This window comes from Oryctolagus cuniculus, chromosome 10 (genome assembly GCF_051225735.1).
Source record: "Oryctolagus cuniculus isolate XC-2025 breed Fujian yellow rabbit chromosome 10, ASM5122573v1, whole genome shotgun sequence".
NCBI lineage: Eukaryota > Metazoa > Chordata > Mammalia > Lagomorpha > Leporidae > Oryctolagus > Oryctolagus cuniculus.
The window spans coordinates 20,227,364-20,253,553 of NC_142876.1; the positions used below are offsets into that span (position 1 = coordinate 20,227,364).

The following is a 26,190-nucleotide window of genomic DNA, read 5'->3' on the forward strand; positions in this document are numbered from 1 at the left end:
CAGGCTCAGTGTCCCCCACACAGCTGACCGTACAAGGCACACACGGATGCCGGGACACAGGGCTGAGTCCGGCTAAATGCTGGGCAGTCACTTTCTCCCTGAACTCCGGACTCCTCCCCTCCCTGGATAATGCCAGGGGTGGACAAAGGTCTCCAATGTCCCTCCAAGCTCCCTGATGCTGAATTCTGCACACAGAGGAGGAGCTATGACCCTGCCTCCGGCCACCAACACAACAGAGTGAAATAAAGCTGCTGGCCTCCTGGAATTGTCTTCCAGTACCGTTAAGGCACCCAGCACCATCACGCTGCGAATGCCTCACTCTGGGTAAACGGAGATTCAGAATCTAGCCATGATTGTCTTAAGTAGCACTGGCCTGCAATCGAAGACATTAATGTCACCAAAATGGCTCTCTACTGCAGGGTACCAGCCACCGATGCAGACTCTGTAGGTGGGCAGGGGTGGAGCACCGGGCAGGGGAGAGGAAGACCAAGGAAGAGGTGAGACTACCTTCGGAGGCGTCCTAGGCAAACACCTGCCAGGAATTGCATTTGTTTTGTTCAGACAAGTCAAAGTCTAAACGATCGGTGGACAGAAATCACCAAACACTGCAGAACAATGCACTGAATTTAACAAATGAGAAAATGGCGATTTAAAAATCAACCAGTGCTGGGGCTGGCACTGTGGCGCAGCAGGTTAAAACCCTGGTCTGAAGGGGCAGCATCCCATGTGGGCGCCAGTTTGAGTCCTGGCTGCTCCACTTCCAATCCAGCTCTCTGCTATGGCCTGGGAAAGCAGTGGAAGAAGGCCCAAGTCCTTGGGCCCCTGCACCCACGTGGGAGACCTGGAAGAAGCTCCTGACTTCGGATTGGTGCAGCTCTGGCCATTGTGGCCAACTGGGGAGTGAACCAGCAGATGGAAGACCCCCCACCCCCCCGTAGCTCTTTCAAATAAATAAATCTTAAAAAAAATCAGCCAGTGCAGTTACAATTGGGTCTGCTCGTGGTGATGAGACAGAAGCAGCAGAGGAGGAAGCTGGAGGGGCCCAGCGAGCCTCTTGTGTCACAGACCCCCACGGCCTCATCCCGCCACAGCCCCCCTGCCCCGGGGCGGGGGTCCCAGTGAACACTGTGGATGGAACCAGCGGGATCTCACATGGCAGAGCCGGATGGAAACCTGGTTCCCGTCTACATGGACACGCTCCTTTTACAGGGAGAACACAGGAAGGAAGACTAACTCGATTAGGGTTACCCGCCAGCTCTCCCATCTCCTAGATGGACGCCAACAACTCCTGAGAAGGTTTCATCTTCTCAGACAACTACTTCTTCTTTTTTAATGGAAGGAGCTGAGATTTTCTTTTTTATTTTTTATACATTTTCTTTTTTTAATCGATTTCTTAAGAACTTAGAGATACAGAGACAGGGCTCCCACCCCTGGTTTACACCCCCAGCGCCTGCCACACCTGGGTGGCTGAAGTCCGGAGCCTGGAACCCGACCTGGTCTCCAACGTGGGTGGCAGGGAGCCACCTGCTGCGGACTCATCGCTGCACCCTCCCGGGGTCTGCATCAGCAGGAAGCTGGAATCAGAGCCGAGCCAGGTATTGAACCCAGGCTCTCTGATATAGGCATCTTAACCGCCAGGCCTAAAGCCTGCCCCGCTGAGACTTCTGGGAGCACAAATTGTGTTTTCTTAATTCTCTGACCCATCCTGAACCTGATGTGCACTCCCCTGGTCCATCCTCCTCCTACTCAGTCTGCTTTCCAGAACTGAAATGGAAGAGAAAGAGCAGAGGGGGGCAGCCCCGTGGGAACAGGGGCAGAGATGCAGGCCCACCATTCTGAGACTCCCTAGGTCCTACATATCCCTTTAACCTCCCCAGATGACGCGGGAGGACCATGTCGGCGCTGGGAATGCAAGCGGATCAGAATTCTAAGAGGACGCTCCTTTCCCCCGAAGCACTGCTGAACGCGGTGCACGGAGTCCCCGATCACAGCCGGGGGAGGAGATCCTTTCCCCCTCACCACGCCTTCCCTCTCGCCTGCCCAGGGGACGAGGGTGCAGCTGGCACCTGCCTGCCCGGCCACTGCGGTCGGCGACTGAGGTGGGGACTTTCTACCATGCGGAACGCCTGGCTCCCAACGCCCCTTCCGTCCTGCCTCTCTGTGCCCAGGGCCTCCTTCGCCGGCCTCCCTGGCAGGGGACCAATGTGGACTCAACGCACAATGACCCACACGGCCAGAAGGGCGCCTGATGAATCCAGGTGCCCAGCTCTTGGCAGGGGGCCACGGAGAGTCCACAGGACTTCAACAGATGAAGGTTCTTCTGCAAACATCCATTACGAGGGCCATAATGTTTTCTTCCCAAACATACATACATATACACACACATGTGAAAACCACACAGTATTACTAAAATCATTTCCCAGCACCCATGGGAGTTGACGCTAAGTTCAATGTGGCAACTCCTGCAGACCACAGTGGAGGCAGGGATATTTTGTTTGTTTGTTTAAAGAATAAAGGTTCATAATATCTTGAGCAATAAGATAATGCCTCAGTCCTGGTTTATGTCACCATGGAGAGAAAGGCAATTGTTTTGCTAATACCAACACAGGTCAGAAATGTAGTGACAGATTACATCTTTGCAGCCTGAGTTCGAGGATTCCAAATTTCAGAGCCATTTCCTATTACATAAACAGTCTTTGTATAGTCTTTAACATATGTGTATCTTGTGAAGATTTATTTATTTGAAAGAGTGTTTTAGAGAGAGAGAGAAACAGAAAAACATCTTCCCACCACTGGTTCACTCTCCAATGGCTACAATGGCTGGGCCCGGTCTGGGCTAGGCCTGGCGCTCCATCTGCATCTCCCAAGCACTTGGGCCATCTTCTGGTACGTTCCCAGGTGCATCGGCAGGGAGCTGGCTCAGGAGCCTGTGAGGCCGACACCCCATGGAGGCACCAGTTTGTGTCCCGGCCGCTCTACTCCCATCCAGCTCCCTGCTAAGGGCCTGGGAAAAGCAGAAGATGCCCCAGATGTTGGGGACCCTGCCACCCACAAGGGAGATCGGATGAAGCTCCTGGCTCTGGCCTGGCCCAGGGCTGGCTGTTGCAGCCATCTGGGAAGCGAACCAGCAAATGGCTCTCTCTCTTGTCTCCTCATTTCTAACTCCTTTAAAAGTTTATTTATTTAAAGGCCATTTGAAGCATGGGACTATGGTGCTCCAAGGCAAACTACTCTCTTGGCAGCTGCAGGGCTGAGTCAGCTCACGGTAAAGAACCTGGTCCCTCTCCAGGCGTCCACTGTCCCTCCCTCTTGAATCTGCTGCTCTCCAGGGCAGACCCAAGCCTCAGCACCCTCACTTCCTTCCCTGAAAGCTCATCAGTGCCTCCACCCGGAATCCCAAGCTGGACTATTGGTGCTACTGACTTGGTCTCTGAAGAAGAGCATTCTTTGGGGCCGGGCTGTGGTGCAGTGCATTAACACCCTGGCCTGAAGCACTGGCATCCTATATGGGTGCTGGTTCTAGTCCCAGCTGCTCCTCTTCCAACCCAGCTCTCTGCTATGGCCTGGGAAAGTAGTGCAAGATGGCCCAAGTCCTTGGGTCCCTGCACCCACATGGGAGACCTGGAAGAAGCTCTTGGCTCCTCCTGGCTCCTGGCTTCAGATTGGCACAGCTCTGGCCATTGCGGCCATCTGGGAAAGCAGCGGATGGAAGACCTCTCTCTCTGTAACTCAGTCTTTCAAATAAATAAAATAAATCTTTAAAAAAAAAAAAAAAAGAGCGTTCTTCCTTTCTCTGTATGCCTCTGTATGCCCTGTCCAGCCTCCGAAAACCACGAGCACTAAATCACGCAAACAAACAAGGGCTTCTTGGAGCAAGTTGTTTAAACATTCACTCCAGCCTCTTAGAGCGTGCAGCGACTTCCCTTGGCCAAGATGTGGTTTCTCTGTTAGGGAAAAGGGAGGCTGCGGCCATTCCTTAAAGAAGGGGCCAACCAGAGGATCAGGGCCATGACTGGAAGAGTACCACCAGAGGACCCAGCCGAGACGGAAGGCCTGGAAGGACAGGGAGAAGCCCCAGCAGGCAACCTCCTGAGGCTCACCTCTCCATGCTGCCTTGTGTCTCAGGCTAGCCTCAGTGAGCAGTCAACAGCCTTGGCGGAGCAAATGTGGCACCCTCACACGCTGGCTGGCTGAGGCCAGGGTGGCGCGTGCAGCCCGAAAAGCTCCCTCAGAACAACCGTGCCCCTCCTGTCTCCACTGGGAGCGACACAGCCAGAAACCAAAGCCTGGGGTGCACTAGCTCACACAGAGCTGCATGGGCTCGCACACCTGAGGGCAGCCCACACCTAGTTAGGCTGCACGGTGAACTCGAGGCACAGGTGTGCAGACAGCAAGAGGGGCCCACAGGATACACGGGCGCTTTGTAAGGCGAGGTGCTCAGAGGTCGAGCAGCTGAAGAGTGGAAGGGCAGGGCTGGTGACCATGACACAATGCTCAGAGGATCCAGAGGCCCCTGATGAAAGTCACCCGCTACCCCTTGAGAGAACTTTCTAGAAAGGAGGCAGGGCCAGAGTATGCAATCTCCATTTCAGCCTCTGCACTGTGCAGGCGCCCACAGCAGGCACCTCAGCACGAAGCTGTCCTTACCGGAAGGTGGCTGAGGGGCACGTCCACCTGGCCCAGGAAGTCGTCTCGCGTCTGTTGAGAAGAGAACAGAGAGAGTTAATGCCTCCACTACTCTTGAACGGCCAGCATCTCTTATCGATGTTCCGTTCCAAACAGACAAAGGCCCAGGGGCTGAGCCTGGTGGCACTGGGGAGGGTGGAAGGCAGGAGGCCCAGGCGAGGTGTAGGGCTCATGCATAGGGTCCTCTGCTGTCTGAGACCCTGGCTGACTTCCACTCCCGCACAGAGTGGCAAGGAGTCATCTGGAGTTGAGGGTGTGTGCCCAGCCAGGGGACACACATGCAGGGCCACTGAGGGCTGGAGGCAGAGCTGGCCCGCGTAAAGAAGAGACGGTACAGACTGCTGGAACGTCTCACAGGGACGTACTGACACAGTGCTGTAAGCTCACGAGTCCCTGAGGGCGGCCAGTCCAAGGAAGGTGACCGGAGTCCCTGAGGGCGGCCAGTTCAAGGAAGGTGACCGGGCCGGCTATCAGCGTACACGTTAAACAAAGCCTCGTCCATCCGACGAACACACTGCTGCAGTGCCCTCCCCCTGGGCCTGGGTCCTGCAATCCCTGGACACCCCGGGCCCACCCCCTATCCCCACGCCCCAGCTCCCGTTTTCCTGGCTTTACGAGGACCCACATGGAACTCACTTGGAGACACGCACAAGTCCCTTCTTAGATTTGGTAGTCACCTGGGAAGCCGTGACCCAGGGCACTGGCCTGGCCCCTGGGGAGTCACCTGGGAAGCCGTGACTCAGGGCACTGGCCTGGCCCCCGGGGTGTCCGCCAGGCCTTGTTCACACCATGTCCTGCTCACCCAGTGCTTGTGGCCTGGCCTCTGAGGCTTGCATGCCCCCAGCTGCCAATCAGAACGACCCTTGCCGCCCTCATACGGTATATGCAGCTGCTTCCACCACACTGCAAGCCCCTAACAGCTGGAAAGCCCTCGGTGTGCTCAGACGTGTCCCACGGTTAGCTAAGGAAAAGCCAAAACGTGAGTTCCAGCGTCTGCTCAGTGGGAACCCTGGTCTCTGCTGCTTTCCTGGGAAGTTTCCTAATGCACAAACACGACTTTCCAAATGTATCTGAAAATCTGTCTCTTCTCCCACGTACAGAGGAGCAGCCGCCGAACAGGAACAGGACTGGCGTGATTGGTTCAGGCTGAGAAGTGTCCCTTTAGGTAACGATTTGATTGACTGGAGAGCGGTGCGTCACCGCTGGCCGAGTGCGTCCGAGAGGACACCAGGCCCGGTCCCTCCAGCGGGTGGCGCAGTTCTTTCATCTGCTCGGCTATCGCTGCTGCCACCCAACCTGGAGACACCTGCCCTAGCACGAGGCTGTCAAAGGCAGGTGCCCATAAGCTCTCTGTGTCCCTGTGGGCAGCTCCCTCGACTGGCTGAGAGCTGGCCCATTCCCCAGGACTCACACCTGCGACAGCCACGCAAGGAAGTCGTGGTGAGCCTGCTCATTCTCCAGCTGCTGCGTTTCCTGAGACTTTTTAAGCAAGTGCGAAGGTCAACTAACTGTACCATCCCCCAAAATGCAATTTTGCCGAATACTGACCACAGATCGTGTGTCTCCCTAATGCGAGCAGATTTCACCACCCCACGCCCTCGCTCCTCCTCTGGAGGGGAAAGGGCACAGGATGCCACCTGGAGGAGACAACCTCACTCAAAGCTGTTTCACAGCCCGCACTCTCTGAAAGGCTACTCATGCGTCACTAACCAAGGGGCGCTTTAGCAACAATCTGCAAAGCCCGTGTGTCTGTGCTGTGTTGCTGGGGAGATTGGGCGTTCAAAGCCAACAAGAAGGGTTAAGCTTTGCCCCGACCCTAGCAGACAGGCGCCCAACACTATTGGTGGCGAGGCCTCCCTCCCCCGGGGCTCACCCTGCTCAGGCTGTGCCAGGGTGCAGCCAGACCTCACAGCAAGCGTTGCTGTAGCAGCAGGTGCAATTATTCCGCCCCTCTCACTGGTGGGCAACCTGGGCGCGGTGTGCCCTGTGCAAGGCTGCTGGCTGGGCCAGAGCCTGCTCTCACCCCAGACTTTGGACTGCATCTCAGCAACTGGCAGGGAGGTGGGCTGGGTGCCAGCTCAGAGCTTTCCTGGGCTCTTGACGGTGCAAACGGGGAGGGCTTCTGATAGTGACACAGACAGGCAGACTTGGAAGGTTCTGGTCAAACGCTTGTTTGATCTGTCACCTTCAACCCCACCTTCTGCCCCAACTGCCCCTCTCAAACAAAACAGTGTCCTGGGAACACTTCACTTGTATGAAGGTTCCTGATTACACACACATGCACACACACAACCTAATCTCTGCAACAGCCTAAGACTAACCTCTCTCTCTCTCTCATACACACATACACACATACACACACACACACACACACACCCTAACTCTCTTCAACAGCCAGAGACTAAGCAACCTCACCCGTGGAGGAACAGCAGGATTTTACTGGTTTCCATCGAGATGGAAACAGGATCATTCCTCACAACAGGAATCAGGCACACAGCTCCCCCAGCTATGAGCCCAAGCGACCTGGTGTACACTTGCGCCTCACTCCTCTAGGGAAGATGAGGCTGGTTGCAAACATCCCAGCTCTCCTGGTGCCCCCTGTCGAGAGGAGGAGCAGGAGAGGAGTTCGCAGGGACACCTCTGTGCGACAGCCAGGAAGGGGCCCCACATGGGGCCCTAGAGAAACGGCGATTTTGCCGTCACAGTATCTGGAGCCTGTCACTGCCCAGAGTGGCTTCTTACACCAAGGTATAAACACACGTTAATCAAACCAAGGTTTAGTGATTTCCATTACCAAACTATTTCCATTAAACAGTGTGTTAACTACAAGAGCCTGTGAAAACTGAATTAATTCCAACTCACACTGTGCATATCGGCATTTCTTGTGGCTATTTTTAAGTTGCCAAATGCTGTCAATTTCCATCTCCATCACCTGCCACGCTGTTCTCCTGGCTGGAGATGTGCAGGTAAGTAATGACATAAATCCACCCTCTGACAAGCCAACAGACACTTTTCTAACGAAACGACAATGTGGAATGGCCCCTAACATGTGTCGTATTGGGTGAGACAAAAATTCTTATTCCTTTATTGGGAAAGTGAAATGAACACACAGATCCGACACTGTCTCTCCCAGAGCTTGCTCACCAGACACCGTTCAACTACCGCCCGCGTCCCTCTGTTAAAAATAACAATTCTTTTTTAAATAAAGAAAAAAGGGGATGAGAGAGTGCACCGTGTTCGTACAGGGGTATGCTGCCACCATGTGCCAACGCCATCGTGACCTGAAGCCCGGGGACCATTGCAATAGCACCAGTGCAACCTTCCCTGGCCCCTGGGCACTTCCCCCGCTCCCTGGGGGCCCGGGTCAGGATGCCAGGCTTCACTGGCCCTCACAAAGCACAGGCGACTCCGCTTCTCACAGAACACACCCATGCCAAAACCCAAACAGGCTCATTCAAAAATACATTATCCTAATATATATGTATATTTTTATTTGAAAGGCATAGAGAGACCTTTCACCTGCTGGTTTAGTTCCCAAGTGCTCGCAAGAACTGAAGCTGGGTCAGGCCAAAGCCAAGAACCTCGAGCTCAGTATGGGTCTCCAGGACCCAACTATTGAAGCCATCACCAGACACTGCTTGGGGTGCATCTCAGCAGGGAGCTGAGACTTGAACCCAGGGACCCTGAGACGGCATGAGGGCATCCCAACCCCCGCACTCAATGGCCACCCCTACTCTTGACCTTGAGGTTAGAGTTGTATCTGACCGGTGGGATCCACACCTCCTTGCACCCCCACAGCTACACCCCGGCTCCTTTCCAGATGGAGGCGAGGGTGACCGACAGGCCAGGTGCGATGAGAACTTCCCCCTGAAGCTGCAAGGGTGGGAGGGGACTGTGTGGGGAGAAAAGCACCAGAGGCGAGGGAGGGGTGCCCGCAGGTCACGCTGGGGTCAGGAGGGCCACCAGGAAAGGTGCTGCAGACCACCCACGTGGCACGCGGCAGCTACACCCCAAGCCTTTGTACGCCATGAGCGGCAATCCTTTTTTTTTTTTTATCTTTTATTTAATAAATATAAATTTCCATGGATTACAATGGCTTCCCCCCCCATACCGTCCCTCCCACCCACAACCCTCCCCTTTCCCACTCCCTCTCCCCTTCCATTCACATCAAGATTCATTTTCGTGCAATCCCTTTTTTTAAAATTAAATTTAAGAGGAGAGAAAGCATCAGTGTCTCATGTCTTGAGAAGCCTTCATTTCCGTTCCATACACAGATGAATGTGTGCATTAAGTTATGACCTGAGATTAACTTCTATGTTTGTGTCACTACCCAAAGAGTTCAAAATTAGCGATTTAACTACTGAAAATGAAAATCACCGGGTACTACCACTTGCCTGGTATCACAGACACCACTTCCAAGACAATCACCTTCAGGATGGCTCGAGACTGGTGCTAGAGAAGCATCCAGAACCTGCAACAGAAGCTGGAGCAAGAAGTTGTGTGACGCGCAGAGTGACGAGAACCAGGGTCACCATCACAACGCACCCTGCCACGGAGCCTGGGCAGCCAGCTCGCCCGCCCACCACACGACGCAGGACAGCTTCTCCACCGGCCACTTCCTGCCACCCCACAGTCGGGAGGACACTTGTATTTTTAGGCTGATTTTGGAGGCATGCATGCATTTTGGATCATCTGAATGACGAACGGCATGCGTAACGTTAACAGCAGCTTTTAGATCTAACGTTAACAAAACAGCGACTGCTGACAGTGTACTGTCAGGTGTCACACCTGCAACTCGGGACGCGTTCAGCACCACACTGGCCTTGTCATCACAGACAGGAGGGAGGAGCGTTCTCGCTTCTCCTTCCACCTGTCAGGCACATCAGCCTCCACCATGGAGGAACGGAGGTCAGCCTTCGCCCACTCCATGCGTTGTGTAACACAACGGTTCACCTCTTTGGGTGCCGGGCTGGATTTCAAGGTCAATGGCTTCAACATACGTCACCGAGGTCACCAGAATCCAGTACAGTCACCGGCATTCTATCAAAAATAAAGAAACAGTTGCAAGGATGGCACACTCTCCGAATACACCTGCTCCTACCCAAATTAAACTCACAGGCACAAAACCTGTGTACAGTGAGGTGTGTCCGTCACTGGTCCTTATTTATAACAGCAAGTGAGACCTCCATGCCAACACAATGCCACAGCAGGCTCAGGACTTGTCCACATCTCAGTTAAACCACACAGGGACAGCAGGCAGAAGTAAAACCCGCCGGCCGTCTCTGTGATTAGGAATGACTATTTTGAGGGATGCTTTTCCTGAAATACAGAAACCCAAAGCAGAAGGCGTGGAGAGGCAGACAGAGCCAAGGAGCACGGTGCTGGGAAGGACTCAGCGGCCTTGCACTGATCCATGTAAACCGGGTGGGAGCAGACACCTCTCCAGCCTGCGTGCTGCTCCAGCTACCCGGACAGGACGCCAGGGGCAGCGGCTGCCTGATGTTGCCGCCTGCCTCCTGCCCCCGGTGGATGGAGGTGGCTCAGGTTCTCTCCTGTCTTCTCCCTCGCTGCATACGAAAGCCTAATGAAGACGTGGGAACGAAAGACTCACAGGAACCACAACATTCCCAGTGGGATAAGTGGATATCGGGAATCTAGGACCCAGGAAACTTCAGGGGTGCGAATGCTGGGAAAGAACTCTGGTGACCGGACACACACCGTGAGCAGAGCTGCTGGGCTTAGCATCTTCCCACGTGAGCTCCTTCAGGCAGGGGTCAGCCACGCACAGATCCTTTCCCTCTCAGAGTGTGTCCCACCTGGGAGATCCACAGGTGCTCCGTGTGGGCCCACAGCTCCGGTGCACGACACCAGGGGGAAGGAAGTGGCGGATTCCACCAGAGGTCAAGGTCAGGGACATAGAGCTCTACAGTCTTCCTGGGTGGGGAGGGCAGGGGCGGGGGGTGGCCCGAAGCCAGTGTCACTGAGGGCCTGCCCAGCAGGGCAAGTGAGGCAGGGCCGGGTCTCTAGCCCCCTGTGCCCAGTAGACACGCAAGGACAGCCGCCTGGGGGAAGGGCTCTATGGAGGGCCCGGGTGCTGAGGGGAGGGGAGAAGCTCAGCCCTTGGGCAAAGGAAGGCTCCAGGACCACCTAGAAGAGTGGCAGCCAGCGGGCATCGGTTCTCTGTGTGCTGGGGAGTAAGGTGAGGGCTGCCAAGGGCCCAGCGGGTGCCCCCTGGAAACCTGCGAGACAGCCTCGCCAGGGACAGAGAGGAGAGGCGTGGTTTCCCGAGCAGGGCAGAGGTCCAGCACCTCACCTTCCCTCCCACAAAGACAGGCCACAGGGACTGTGCGCTCCCAATCCTCTCTGTTCAGGGGAAGGAAGCAGCTGCGGCCTGTCCCTGGCAGGTGCGGGGGCCTGGCCGGGCGCCCCAGGTGCCCGGCACGATGACTGCTTGGAGCTGCCCAGTGGGCCAACGCGCCCAGGGAAATGCCACTGGCGCGTCTTGTAAGGCCACTTTGTCTTTGTGGAACGTGCCAAGGCACAGCAACCTTCGGCACGACTGTAATTCTAAGTGTCAACCTTCCGGGGCCTCCTTGTGAAAGGAACGCTACATTTTGCAGAGTAAACTTGAAAAACGTACTACACCTGCTAAAAACAAACATTCACATCTATCCTACTTCCCACAAAGCCAAGCGCCCTGAGACTGAACCTTAAAAGTTAATTTAAAAGGAAAATGTCACTGGGTTCATTTAATGACGCAACATTGTTTAATTTAGTGCTTCTGGTTTTATGGCACATTTTGTTTAATTTCTTAAGACTTTAGGACAATTGTCTCAGGGTTAAGTGTCTCATTTCTTCTCTGGAGGAGTTTACCACAAAATTTCCTGCAAGCAATTTTAATAATGGATTAAGCACACAAAAGGGGGTGGGGGGGTGGAAGGAATGCAAGATGCCGCACTTTCTCTCTGAATTTAGCTATCAAAGAATCCGTCTTTTTAGAAAGTGCGCGAGGAGAGGTTTTTCAACAATGTTTGAGAGGTCTCGTTTGCAAAAATCATTTAAAAGCATAAAATCTTTCATAAAGTCAGGCCATTAATGGAGTTGTTAACAAAAAGTTTCCCTTGGAGCCGGCATTGTGGTGTAGTGGGCAAAGCTGCCATCGGCATCCCATTTGGGCCACGGTTGAAGTGCTGGTTGTTCCACTTCCCAACTAGCTCCCTGCTGATGGCCTGGGAAAAGCAGCAGAAAATCAGAGTGTTTGGGCCCTGACGCCCATGTACATGAGAGACCTGCAGGAAGCTCCCAGATCCTGGCTTCATCCTGGCCCAGTGCCAGCCGTTGTGGCCATCTGGGGAATGAACCAGTGGATGGAAGCTCTCTCTTTCTCCCTCTCTCCAAAATAGATCTTAAAAAATCTTAAAAAGAAATAAAATCTAAAAAAAAGTTTTTTCCAGACTCCGTAAGTGCTGGACACTCCCTCCCTGCAGGATACTGGATTTGCCAACGGCAGCAGCAGGAAAGAAAGATTCCTTTCTGCATATTCCAGGGGGTGAGTAAAAAGCATCCACGCTTTGTGAAAAGCTCAGCAAACGATCCCACCTTGACTGTGCGCCACTCAAAACACGGATTTCCAAGGGTCTGGGGGAACTTGCGCTGGCTGGGTAGACAGGGCTGCTGTCTACTTCCCACAGTCTCCTGAGGAGTCGCTGGGGAAGGGGCCTCCTCCTCCTTCCCCTTGCCCCCTCCTCCCCCTGCCCCCTTCCCCTCCTTCTTCCAGTCTCGACGTCAGTGGATGGGTGTCCAGGCGGACTGGGCAGGGCTGCAGGGCAGTCAGAACCCGGGCTCTCGGCCAGGTTGGCCCTTAGAACCGGCAGCAAAGTTCTAGCACCAATGGTGCACGGCCCTCAGTGGCAGCAGTGCAGAGCTGGGTGTACTGAGAATGTATGGCCAGGGCTGGCGGCCAGTGGGTTTACCTCTCACTGACGCCACGCATGAGAACACTGCCGTCTCCCACAGCCCAGAAGGGCTGCCTCTCGCCCAGTCCCCTCCCTGGTGTCTCTGCTGCTGTCCACAGAGGGGCGGCCCATTCACAGGGGTGGGTAAAAATAGCCCGGAATGTGGGTGACATGGGGGAGGGGTGCATTTCTAGCTACCCCTGTGTGGAACCCTAGCCCTCTGGCCTCGGAGAGCTGGGATATTAATAGGAGTGGGACTCACAGGTGCACAGACAAAGCACAGGGATTTCGCTGGGTGGTTGTGGCCAAGGGACGTCTGCCTGCGGGGAACTCCATTTTGAAAAAGAACTGGAGAGAGGGGTTCCTGGGTGGAGTGGGGGGGCTCGGACGTCGTGGAGCAGAGCGAGTATCCATCCTATGCTTTCTAAGACGTCTGGAAGCATCTCCTGCCTCTGCCCAGTGGATTCGGGAGCAGCCCGTGTCCTCCCGCTATGACGATCAACCATGTGTCCTGATGTTGGCCAATGTCCCCACCAGGAGACAGGGAGGAAGAAACTGCTCTTAGCTGAGGACCACCATCCGGGGGAACACGGGTTGTCAGTCCAGCTTTGGGCTACTCTGTAAGAACATCCCAGTGAACTGGGGTGGACTGTTTTTTCTTTTTTTAAGATTTGTTTTTTATTTATTTGAAAGGCAGAGTTACATAGAGAGGAGAGAGAGATCTTTTATCTGCTGGTTTACTCCCCAGATGGCTGCAACAGCTGGGGCTGGGCCAGGCCAGAGCCAGGAGCTTCTTCCAGGTCTCCCATGTTGGAGGAGAGGACCAAGCACTTGGGCTGTCTTCTGGTACTTTTCCAGGCCATTAGCAGGGAGCTGGATTGGAAGTGGAGCAGCTGGGTCTCAAACCGGTGCTCATATGGGATGCTGGTGTCACAGTGGAGGCTTAACCTGCTATGCCACCATGCCAGCCCCTCGAGAGTTCTTTAACTCCATCCTCTTGGAGCACCAGGGAGGAAGGAAGAGCAATGGGAGTTTCAGGGATTTGAACCAGTTTCTGTCCCACAGGCACTGGAGTTTCATTTGTTTCTACTCTGTCATTTGTTGGGGGCCAAGCTCCCCACCCTGGGACAGGAGGCCTTAAGTACTTATTAGAAGGTTATTTCCTCACGCCCCAGCTGGTTCCCCTGCAGCTCCCAGAGAACTTATTGGGGGGGGGGGGCGGGGGTGGAAGGAATCTGCAAGGGGAACTCCATGCACAGGCGACTTCAGGGCCGCCAGGAACCCCTTGAGAAGCTGAGACTGAAACTGAGCTCCTTGCTTGACTAAACTGGGCTGAAAATTTACCAAAGTGGCCGGCGCCGCGGCTCACTAGGCTAATCCTCCACCTGCGTGCTGGCACACCGGGTTCTAGTCCTGGTCGGGGCGCTGGATTCTGTCCTGGTTGCTCCTCTTCCAGTCCAGCTCTCTGCTGTGGCCCAGGAAGGCAGTGGAGGATAGCCCAAGGACTTGGGCCCTGCACCCGCATGGGAGACCAGGAGGAAGCACCTGGCTCCTGGCTTCAGATTGGTGCAGTGTGTCGGCTGTAACAGCCATTTCGGGGGTTGAATCAATGGAAGGAAGACCATTCTCTCTGTCTCCCTAACTCTACCTGTCAAAAAAAAAAAAAAAAAATTACAGCAGAAGCTGCAGTGCCCACAGCAGGGCACCACGCTGTTCGGCGTGCTCCTGGGAGCACTCCGTGGGCCTGCCATCAAAGCCGCGAAGGCCCAAGGAACACAGGCGAAGGGAACATGAGTGAACTCTGAAGAACAGTCACAGGGCCATTGTTGTGGCAGAGTGGGCTGGGCCCTCACCTGTGACGCTGGCTGGATTCCCCGATGCGCCACTTCCAACCCAGCTCCCTGCTAATGGCCTGGGAAAGCAGCAGAGGATGAAATGCCTGAACCCATGTGGGAGACCTGGAAGAAGCTCCTGACTTCAGCCCATTCCAGCCTTGGCTGTTGCAGCCATCTGGGGAGTGAGCCAGTGGATGGAAGACCTCTCTAACGCTGCCTTTCAAATAAATAAATAAATAAATAAATAAATAAATAAATAAATCTTGAAGAAAAGTTAAGTCTCAAGGAGAAAATGCACCCAAAACACCTTTCAATATCATTTCAAAAGCCTTCAACAGTCAAACCACCAAAGACAATGAAAACTTGCATACCAAGCATCAAACTTTCAATGTCTCAAGACAGGATAAGCCTGTGAGAGAGACTAGTACAATTAATTAATCCCTGTGACTTTCACCAAGAATCTCGGGCTACACTCCCAATGCCCATGTGTGCAAGATGTGGACACACATTCATGCCACGTGGAAGACCCGGCAAGCAGGCACGTGAGGCCCAAGAGAAGCGCTGCCCACGACGGACAACTCTGTACCCTCATTCCTCAGTGTAGTCCTGGCCTGAAACCCACACTTGCTGTGCCGTGTGCCTGCTGAGGACTGTCCCATAGCAGCACCTGCTCGAGGCGCGTGCGTTTGATGGAAATCACAGGCATGGGGAGAGAGCCCTCACAGGTCGCAGGACTGTGAGGCACGCACAGCCTGGTGCACACCAAGTCCTCCCTGGACCTGACTCCATGTCTGCAAAATGGGGTGAAGACAACTTGCACTTCCTGTTTGGTCAGCTGTTGCACCCCGGGGGCCTGTGCAAGCTGCTTCTGGGAAATCTTTTAAAGTACCCGTGGAGAAGCAGGAGGCGCAGAGGGCGCCTGCCAAGACAGGCCAACTGGAAGGCAGGCAGCTGTTTTCAGAAAGGCGGCGGTTCCGTCAGCCAGGTCTCCACTCAGAGAACCTCCTTGCATTGCCAGGGGCTCGGCACGCTCAGCTGGAGCAGCCTGCCCTGTGCTCCGAGGGCAGCGCACACGGAGAGCTCTAAGAAGCAGAACAGAACGTGATAAAGTCAATTATCCAGGAAGCAGGGAAATGTCAGAACCGAAAGGCTTGGCTGACACCGAACATGGGAGGCTTTCTTGGGATTCTGAGACAGGCCTCTCGGTTTTTTCTTTACAAGATGACCTGCTGTTGGGCAAGTCACCAACTCAGGAACAGTCGCTGCTCAGGGGTCCGTCATGTACGTGCCGGTGGGCTGGAACATTGCACCTGTCATCGTGAAGAAGACGGTACCACACACGCCATCGCAGGCTATGGAATCCACAGGGTGACTGGGGCCCCGGCAGCCCTCAGCCAGGGGGCTTCAAACACATGCTGAGGTTCTCAGTGGAAACCCCAAACCCCCATCACCCTGCCAGGTGCACACCGGTGGGCACTTCTGTAGGTCACCTGCAGGCTCAGAACCGCAGGGAACAGGAAAATGACCGACAGCTGGAGTGGGGCCGGGGCCAGGCCAGAGTTCCCGGGTCATCCTAAATATTAACGAGAATCCTGCAGTCAACTCCACGCCATGTCAAGGACTTATTTTTAGTTAACACAGGAGTTACAACTTCCCTCACAAACATCTTAGCGTAGAACTAAAGCTTCAGGGAAAACACACTGTTTTTATGGTGCGACTTCGCAGACACCAGAGTGGGAGGCACAGAGCTGCCCCAACAATGAGGGAGTGGGCGGAACGGTTCAGGCGCTGACTGTGACCCTGGGCAAGCTTCCTAACCGGAGGGGCAGTAAGCGCCTGGGAATGAGCCTGTGATATGAAGCGTTATTACGAGAACTGTGCACAAAACCAGTTCTGTGCTCACCCAAACTGCCATTCTACAAAGTTTCTCATTAGGGAAAAGATTCACTGTCCTTGTGAGCTGTCCACATTTTTTTTTTTTTTTTTGACAGGCAGAGTGGACAGTGAGAGAGAGAGAGACAGAGAGAAAGGTCTTCCTTCGCCGTTGGTTCACCCTCCAATGGCCACTGTGGCCGGCTCACCGCGCTGATCCGAAGGCAGGAGCCAGGTGCTTCTCCTGGTCTCCCATGGGGTGCAGGGCCCAAACACTTGGGCCATTTTGCACTGCACTCCCAGGCCACAGCAGAGAGCTGGCCTGGAAGAGGGGCAACCGGGACAGAATCCGGCACCCCGACCGGGACTAGAACCCGGTGTGCCGGCGCTGCTAGGTGTAGGATTAGCCTGTTGAGCCGCGGCGCGGGCCCACATTTATTTTTTTAGATTTTTATTTATTTGAGAAGTAGTTAGAGAGAGAGAGAGAGGGAGGAGGGAGGGAGGGAGGGAGATCTTCTACCTGCTGGTGCATTCCCCAAATTGCTGCAATGGCCAGGGCTTGGTCAGGCCAAAGCCAGGAGCTTCTTCCGGGTATCCCATGTGGGAGTAGGGGCCCAAGCACTTAGGTAATCTTCCACTGCTCTCCCAGGCCATAGCAGGGAGCTGGATCAGAAGAGGAGCAGCCAGGACAGGAATTGGCACCCACATGAGATACCCACGCTGCACGTGGAGGCTCAGTCCACTATGCCAGGAGCTGGCCCCATTGTAAATGTTTTCGCAGCCCTTAAACTATAAGGATGATTTCCACACCATCTGCATACTTCCTTTTATCAAAGCACCCAACTTCATCAAAATTAAACCTCTGTGACCACGCTCACGGGCTGAACGCTGGTCACTGAGCAGGAGGGGCAGTCGCTGGGGGCAGGGCCTGGGGGTTCAATGGGTGTAACGAAGACGAACATGAGGTTTAAACTGCTGCCCTCTTTTCTCTTTTTTCCTCTGGGGCCTCTTTCCATTGTTCAAAGGAAAGAGAACCGAGCAGTTTGGAGACATGTCCGCGATGTATTTTTTTCCATCATAAAATTGGGGGGGTAAGACTCTGTGGTTCTAAGGTTTTTTCTCTCCATAGAGTTCTCAGCACTTACAACTTACTGCCGTGACATAGATTCCACTTACCCTTTGTGCCAACTTTCAACAAAATATTAACCTAATAACCTGAAAGCCACATACAATGTGCATCTAACCCTCTGTTTAAAACCCGGGGGAGCGAGCCTGGTGAAGTCCACAGAGCTGCTCAGGGCGCCATGCATGGCAGCACCCTGGCACCTGACACAGCCAGCACACACCAGAATTCCGGGGCACTACACAGATCTGAGTGGGGTCTGCCCGCCGCGTCCTAAAACTTGCCAGTGCATCCTCCACAGACAGAACGTCTGTTCTCCTTCCTGGCCGATGCTGAGGCCTGAACACAGCTGAAGCCAGCACCGAGCCTAACTCTGCAGTCTGACATCAGTTCTACGCTCAGCCTGCACCTTGTTGCACAGTGGCATGACGCAGTTACCCGGCTTCCCAGAGATCCTGTTTCGTGCTCAGTGGAATGACAACATCGTGACGTGGTTAGGAGGATGAGTGACACCTTGAGGAAGGGCCCTGGGAGAGATCAGGGTGCTGGGTGGGAAGTGGTATTCATCCTGAATTCATTTCCCAACGGTGCAAAGCGCATGACAACCTTCCACTGGAGCTGGAGGTAGCAGCCCTTAGCACTCCCAAGATGCAGCTGTCAGCCATTAATCAACAACAGTCGGCTTACAGGATGTTCTCAGTCTGCACAGACAGCTCACCTCCCATCATCCTCACAACAACTTACAGGGTGGGTACCATGCCTGTGACAGAGAGAGCAAGCTAAGGCACAGAAAGGTTGAGGAGGCTGTCCAGGGTCTCAGAGACAGTAAGCAGCAGAGCCAGGAGAAGCTGTGACCCACGGTGACAGCACGCCCAGCCTCCAGAGCCACGGAGACCCCAGCAGTGCCAGCACGTCGCCCACCGTTCCTGGGGAACTAGTCGCTGGGGTGGCCGGTGCACGGTGAACGGGCCATGTATGTACATTTGAAGGACAAACTACTATTTTTTTTTAATTTGACAGGTAGAGCTATAGACAGTGTGTGAGAGAGAAAGGTCTGCCTTTCATTGGTTCACTCCCCAAATGGCCACTACGGCCGGCACTGCACCGATCCAAAGCCAAGAGCCAGGCGCCTCCTCCTGGTCTCCCATGCAGGTGCAGGGCCCAAGCACTTGGACCATCCTCCACTGCCCTCCCAGGCCACAGCAGAGAGCTGGACTGGAAGAGGAGCAACTGGGACTAGAACCCGGTGCCCATATGGGATGCCGGCGCCACAGGCGGAGGATTAACCAAGTGAGCCACAGCGCTGGCCGGGACAAACAACACCGCTGAGCCTCGTTTTGGATGCTGTCTTGAGGAACACTGCAAATAGTTAACAGTGAGACTCTTATAAACACCAGAAAGCCTTTTCTAAATTCTCCAGTGTCCCTACCTCAGTTCATCTTGCACACATCAGGGTGAGGCAGACCCAAACATGTTGTCTGGGTGAGGCCCCATCTGCAGAAGCTGTCACCGTGCAGCTAAATGAACTCTACCCATCGGAACACAATGATTTAAGGCACTGACAAAAACCACAGTGATGGTCAGCGCTCCAGAGTCCTGTTTTCATATTGAAACGGAAATGCATGCTCAATACACACAAAGGCACTGAGCACGTTTTGGACTCACAGGTACATACTGTGTTTTTCACTTGAGGCATCAATCAGAGAAAACCAGTCTTGGTGTCTAGAAGTCAAGAAATGTATCACAGCCACGCACATCAGTCAAGCTCAGACGTCACATCTCGCTCCCTGCAAAGGGGGCTGAAGACGAAAGAGGAGAGCTGGACAAAGGCACTGATGCCGCGCCCTGCGTCACTCAGCGTGCAGGATGCACAGCGTGTGAACAATCAGCGGCTTTGTGCAGGAGGAATCGGATGTTTTCCCCTTGAAATTCAAGAGAGAATTTTTGTAAGGTAGAATCACAGACCGCAGGGCCAATACTGTTCAAATGAGACCAAACTGTTCAACCACAGGCTTTCCTGACCTCATCACATACGAAGGTGTGCACGCGTGTGTGGAGACGTCCATGTGACAGCAGAGAAGCACGGGTGCACCCAAACGCTCAGAGGACAACTGTCATCAGTCCAGCGTAGCAGCTCAGTAATCCTCAGTCATGTTACAAACCGGTACTAGCCACGGTCCGCAACCTAATCGTTTATTTATTTATCTTTTTACTGGAAGAAACATGCTACGCTGCAATTCAAGGAGTCAAGGGGATAAAAATACAGGGCGGGGTTATCATATAAAACGTAATTTAGGAGCTTGCTCTCCATCCAAGGTGAAATGGTATCCCAAGAAATGGCTCATTTGTCGCCATGTGCTCCTCGGGTCCAGACACAACAGTGTTTCATTACGCAGGGGCTGCTCAAGAAGGAGGCCCCATAAATACAGCAATGTTGGCTTTGCAAAGGAAAAATGGGGAGACGGAGGGAAGGAGAGAGAGACTTCAAGGCAAGGTCCCCAACACCTTAGGTGGATGCCATTGGGGGCCCTACACTGAGCAGCACAAGTGTGCTCAGAGAAGACAAGTCGCTGGCCCCAGACCAACAGCGAGGAGGGCTGACCACGTGGGGGGAGATCTAGAATTTAGCCTCAGGCTCGTCTTGTCTTTCTGCACTGTCCCTGAAGATTCAATGAAAATCACCAGGGTCCCAGAGAGCAACTCAACATAAGTCTCCATTCCTGGACTGCTGTCATTGTAAGTTAGAGATTTTCAGATTCTTTTCAAGTACATACAGGGAAAGTAATCTTTTTTTTTTTTCTTTAAAGGAACAGTTCCATACTCTACATTACAATATGTGACATTCATGCAAACAGTCTGAGCTGGCATAAATTCACAATACCGGCCGGCGCTGCGGCTCACTAGGCTAATCCTCCGCCTTGCGGCGCCGGCACACTGGGTTCTAGTCCCAGTTGGGACGGCGGATTCTGTCCCGGTTGCCACTCTTCCAGTCCAGCTCTCTGCTGTGGCCCAGGAAGGCAGTGGAGGATGACCCGAGTGCTTGGGCCCTGCATTTGCATGGGAGACCAGAAGCACCTGGCTCCTGGCTTCGTAGGCACAGTGTGCCGGCCTTAGCTGCCATTTGGGGGGCGAACCAATGGAAGGAACACCTTTCTCTCTGTCTCTCACTAACTTTGCCTGTCAAAAAATTAAAAAAAAAATTCACATTACCCCAAATGCCAGAACCCAGTATTTAAACAGAGCTCCTGTGGGTAGATCGGCTGGGTTTTCTTCTCATGCTGGCTCAAGGATTTGGGCGACTCTCATCAGACTTGCTAACAGAGAGGGGTTCGCTTTGAATTGTCTGCCTTCAGGGTTCTGAACAGCGCTGCACTGGAGAAGGTAAACAAAAGGTGGCCTCATGCAAGCAAACCAGGACAGTGAGACAGATATGGAGGTGCACCTGTGGGAGGGGCCCTGGGCAAAGACCCAGGGATCACCTCCTCCATCTCTCCTTGCCAGCTGCCCCTCCTCCCCAACACAGAGAATAGGCTCGGGGCTCCAACACCGCTGGTGCCACTTTCTGGCTCTTGGGATGGACCAGGACCTCCTTCTTGGGCAGGCAGCTTTTACGTCTGCATCTCCCACAGCTGGGCAGTGGTGCCGACGCCTAGGATGCTCTCGGTCACCACTGCACACAGCAGAACCTGGACTCCCTGGGCCTCTCCTCTGGATGCCGCCCCCACAGGTGCTGAAAACGGGGTACAGAAGGCTGAGCGACGGCCCACAGAGATGTCAGCCCCAGCACTGGGCATTCTGAGCATCTGCCTGTTTTCTCTTTCAGATACAGAAACAAATTTCTAAAAAGCTGGAGTACGTCTGAAGCTCAGCACTGGCTACTGAGGCCACTTTAGGAGTGAACCAGCTGATGGCAGCTTTCTGTCTCTCAACTAAAAATATTAAATGCGATTCCAATCCCAAGTCCTAGTGTCGACCCTGTAAATGTGACCTTATAAGGAAAAGCCTTTAGGGGGGATTCAATGAAGGATGTCGCGCTGAGGGGCTCATCCTCCCTGGACCACTGGGGTGGGCCCTGTGTGCAGCTGCAAGTGGCCTTAGAAGAGGTCGGGGTGGGGGTGGGGGCTGGAGGAGAGGAGAGGACAGGCTCACAGGGTGAGCGCAGGCAGGGCTGCAAAGACCAACCTGGTCTGCAGGCTTAATTGGACGCGTAAGGAGAACATCCCATCGACATAAGCACCTCTGGCACGAGGAATCTCATATTTGCAGCTGTTGATTTTTGAAAGAGCAGTCATTTTGCTCATTTCAGAACGACCATATTTTAATTTAGGCAACTTCCTAAGAAGAAATCTGTGTGAACAGCTGCTTGTTAAAAAAAATTAAGATATCGCATCTGAGGCCATTTGGTGAAAAGTGTCCCCCACGATCCGGATGCAACTCATTCTAAAAAACGTGGAGACCAAAATTACACCAGGCTCAGTTCAACAGTCTTGGTAAGAAACCCCACCACGGATTATGCAAACCTTCTCGTCCATCTCAATTATCTAAATTAACTGAGAAAACACCGCCAGGAGGTGGAGAGAAGGGGAGCCCTTAAGTTTATTTCGGGAGAAAACAGCAAGGAGAAAGAGCATTTTCAGGGTACAGATTCCTTATCCGATTTCTCATGTGTTGACATGAAAGGCTGGTATAAAAGTCAGAGAAAATGGGTGTTCATCGCACAGAACACAATTGTATGAAAAGCAGCCTAATATCAAAATTTTCTTACTCAGAGCAAATAGAGCTCATAAAATAAACAAATCATGACAACCTGTTATTTTAGACCAGAAAATACACGAGTCAAAGGTAATAAGCTGTTTTGCAAAGCCTAGGTTGTGTTGACTGAAACACAAATTTAAACAACACCAGTAGTAAAAAGCAGATTATTACCACCCCATCACAGCGCCTAGCTGATAGACTCTTTAGCAAGAGTGACGGGAAACAACCCGTGTTGTTAAAACTGCTGTGCCTTTTAACGACACGGAAGCAAATGGTAATTATCCCATACACAACACTTGATGTCTTCCTGTTATTCCCAAGGGGAATTTATTACTATTTTAAAAAGACAAGTTGTTTTTTAAATTAAAAACCAGCTGGAGCGGTGCATCAACTACACTGGCATTCATTCTGCCAAGAACACAAGCCATTCCTCATCTTAGTTTCAAAACATAATTTTATTAAGAAACGTGATCTGACGGTTAATGAGGAGTCCCAAGATGCCAAATATTTTCCCAACTGCAAAAACAAACCGATGCCCGGCACACGGGAGGCACTTCTGATGCACCTTGCTCTGAGTAATTTTTCTTGAACTCTCAGACAGGTTTATCAGATCCCCAAGCCTCCAAATTCCTGGCTATTACACAGTGGACATGATCAGTACAGAAAAATAATTTGAGAGGAAAAATACTACTTTGGGTACTTTGCAACCCCAAACAGGTTAAATTTGGGCTCTCAGTAAGCTAAACTCACAACAGAGGACGGAAGAGTACACGGCTGTCCGTCCACGTGTTTTGAAGATAGATATTTTATGGATCCAAAGATGGCACCTTCCAGATGAGTTCCATCTAATGGCAGTCATTCCCTAAGGACCTTGTATGTAACCTCAGTATTCAAAGAGTATCAGTGTTAGGGAGTTTACATTCTATATTCTTATCTGCACTAAAAAAGATATATAATAAACACACTCATTCAACATTTAAAGAGAAATTAATCACATATAAAACATTATACCAGACCACATGGGGATGAGAAAATGCATAAACTAATCCCGGGCCTCACAGGAGCTTAGAGGAAAGGATGTAAAAGGAGACATATATAGAAATATCTATAAATACAGGAGAGAGTAACATGAGCCACTAGCAAGGTAAAAATAAAGCATGTGGGAGAGCAGAGGGGAGGAGGCCCGGCCTGGGTGGGGCCGGGGAGGCCCAGGCCCTCTCCCGGGCCCAGCCAGCAGAAAGTGCTGTGCAGGGGCGAACGCCCGGGAGGGCAGGAGGGAAAATGGCAGCCTCGCACAGGGCCGCCTGGGCACAGGGGCCCGGAGCGCTTCCAGGGAAGCCACGGAGCTGCCACAAGAAGGGAGGCTGAGGTTCAGGAAGACGGCTCACAGGAACAGCCCTGGCACCGCCGGCCGCTGAGCACACACACTCCAGTGCGCCAGGCTCCTCCCGGGGGCCAGGTACCCGGGTACCAACTGTCCCCTCCCGGCAGCCGAGACAGGCGCCAACAGCTGGGTGGCCACATTCTCACTTGGTCCTTTCAGGGCGACCACAGAGGACCTCCTGTGGACGCAGGACCGGGCTCGCTCTCGTTCCTCCCACTTACAGGGTTCCAGGCATGAGTGGTCATCACGACACCGACAGACCTGCTGTCTGCAATCGGTTAGAACCCAGGCACGACCTGACCACTTGGTCTGCTTCTTCTGAAATAAACTGAAGAGTGTGTGTGTACGTGTGCAGGGGGAGGCATGGCCGGGCGGAGGGAAGAGAAAGGGAGAACTGGACAGATTTCATCTTGGTTACTACCAGCTGCTGCTGCCAAGTGTTCACTGCATCCACGAGAAAAAGAAAAACTCGGAAAATTCCAGTTCCACTTCCTGACAACCACCAGCGATGGCACCTTTGTCTCTGGTTTTACCCAGCAGTGCCTCAACATTGTGTGTATTTTTTTTTTAAGATTTATTTATTTATTTGAAAGGCAGAATTAAAGAGAGGCAAAGGCAGAAAGAGAGACAGACAGGTCTTCCATCCACTGGTTCACTCCCCAAATGGGCATAAAAGCCAGAGCTGGACCGATCCAAAGCCAGGAGGATCCAGGATCCAAGGGCTTCTTCCATGCGAGTATAGGGGACCAAGGACTTGGGCCATCTTCTACTGCTTTCCCAGGCCACAGCAGAGAGCTGGATTGGAAGTGGAGCAGCCAGGACTTGAACAGGCGCCCATATGGGATGCTGGCACTGCTGGAGGCGGCTTTACCACTACGCCACAGTGCTGGCCCCTAAACTTCAGTTTTAAAAATACATTAGGCCGGTGTTGGGCACAGTGGAGTAAGTCACTGCCCGTGAATGCCAGTATCACATATGTTTTTTAAAAGCTTTTATTTAATAAATATAAATTTCATAGGCACAGCTTTAGGAATATAGCCGTTCTTTCCCCCATACTAGCCCTCCACCCCCACTCCCATCCCACCTCCTACTCCCTCTCCCATCCCATTCTTCATTAAGATTCATTTTTAATTATCTTTATATACAGAAGACCAACTTTATACTAAGTAAAGATTTCAATAATCAAACACACAAAGTATAAAGTACTGTTTGAATACAAGTTTTACCATTAATTCTCATAGTACAACTCATTTAAGGACAGAGGTCCTACATGGGGAGCAAGTGCACAGTGACTCCTGTTGTTGATTCAATCAACACTATTTATGACATCAGTGATCACCTGAGGTGCCAGCATCCCACATAAGCACCGGTTTGAGTCCCTGCTGTTCCACTTCCAGTTCAGCTCCCTGCTAATACACCTGGGAAAAGAGAAGATGGCCCAAGTCCTTGGGCCCCTGCCAGACCCCCAAGAGGTCAGGATGGAGTTTCAGGCTCCTGGTTTCAGCATGGCCCAGTCCTGGCCATTGTGGCCGTTTAGGGGAGTGAACCAACATACAGAAGCGCTGTCTGTCCCTCTTTGCCACTCTGCCTTTCAAACAAATCAAACTTAAAAACAAGGAAAATGAAAAAACAGTACACATTAAAAATGCATCCTATCAGCTTACCAGGAAATATGAAATACAAAAACGAGGGCCAGCCATCTTTCCTAGGCAAAAGCTATGCCACGGACCAAATCCATTTACTGTATGTCAGAAAGCTGGTGCAGTGCAGGAGTTAGCCCGACTCATTCCCAAGGTTCAGAAAATGGCCAGCTGACATGGACTTAGACAACTCAAATGAGGTCACTTAAAACTGAACTCATGGGGCTGGTGCTGCGCCGGTTCAAGTCCTGGCTGTTTCACTTCTGATCCAGCTCCCTGTGAACATACCTGGGAAGGCAGAAGATGGCCCAAGTCCTTGGGCCCCTGCCACCCACGTGGGAGACCCGGATGAAGCTCCTGGCTCCTGTCCTGGCCCAGCCCTGGCTGCTGCAGCCATTTGTCGGGTGGACCAGCGATGGAAAGTTCCCATCTCCCTCTCTTTCTGTAACTCTGCCTTTCAAGTAAATCTTAAAAAAAAAAAAAAAAAAAAAAAAAAGTAAAATAAAAATAAAAACTGAACCTATGATGCTGGATCCACTGCACTACATGGAAGCCTTTTTTTTTAGTACAAAACTACTATTTCCCAATTTTCAGTTCTCTTCCCCTTCCTTGGCACTGAGAAGGCTACACCTTCTGGCCTCCTTGCCGTGTGCAGGGCGATACTTCCAGCTGTGGCCCTTGCGCCCTGAGAACAGCCACTTCAATTGCCTCCAAGGTGAGGCTGCGAGAAACTTGCGTGACCACGTGACTTCCCACACCTGCTGACCCACGCTGACGGGTACCAAGTGTGAGGGATGAACCTTCGCTGTGTTACGCCATCGCCATTTCGGGGTACCCTGGTACGCCTCTTTTTCAATGACCCATTGGCCGCAGCCCTCCCAGTAGATATCCAGAGGGATATGGCAATGCTAACTTTGTGGGCCAAGGACAAGAAGCTGCA

The 26,190-nt window shown here is 52.8% G+C and overlaps 1 protein-coding gene across 29 annotated transcripts in view; it reads right to left on the reverse strand.

Moving 5' to 3' along the window:
- The window catches only part of NEDD4L (NEDD4 like E3 ubiquitin protein ligase), a 324,616-nt gene that overhangs the window by 69,779 nt on the left and 228,647 nt on the right, over positions 1-26,190 (reverse strand). For all 29 annotated transcript variants that reach the window (XM_089305073.1, XM_089305069.1, XM_051851904.3 and 26 more), the window contains one exon: positions 4,648-4,698. Coding sequence is in view for 14 of the 29 variants with exons in the window: in XM_089305069.1 (XP_089161195.1) it covers positions 4,648-4,698 (51 nt within the window). In the remaining 15 variants the exon portion in view is untranslated. The remainder of the gene's footprint in view (positions 1-4,647; positions 4,699-26,190) is intronic.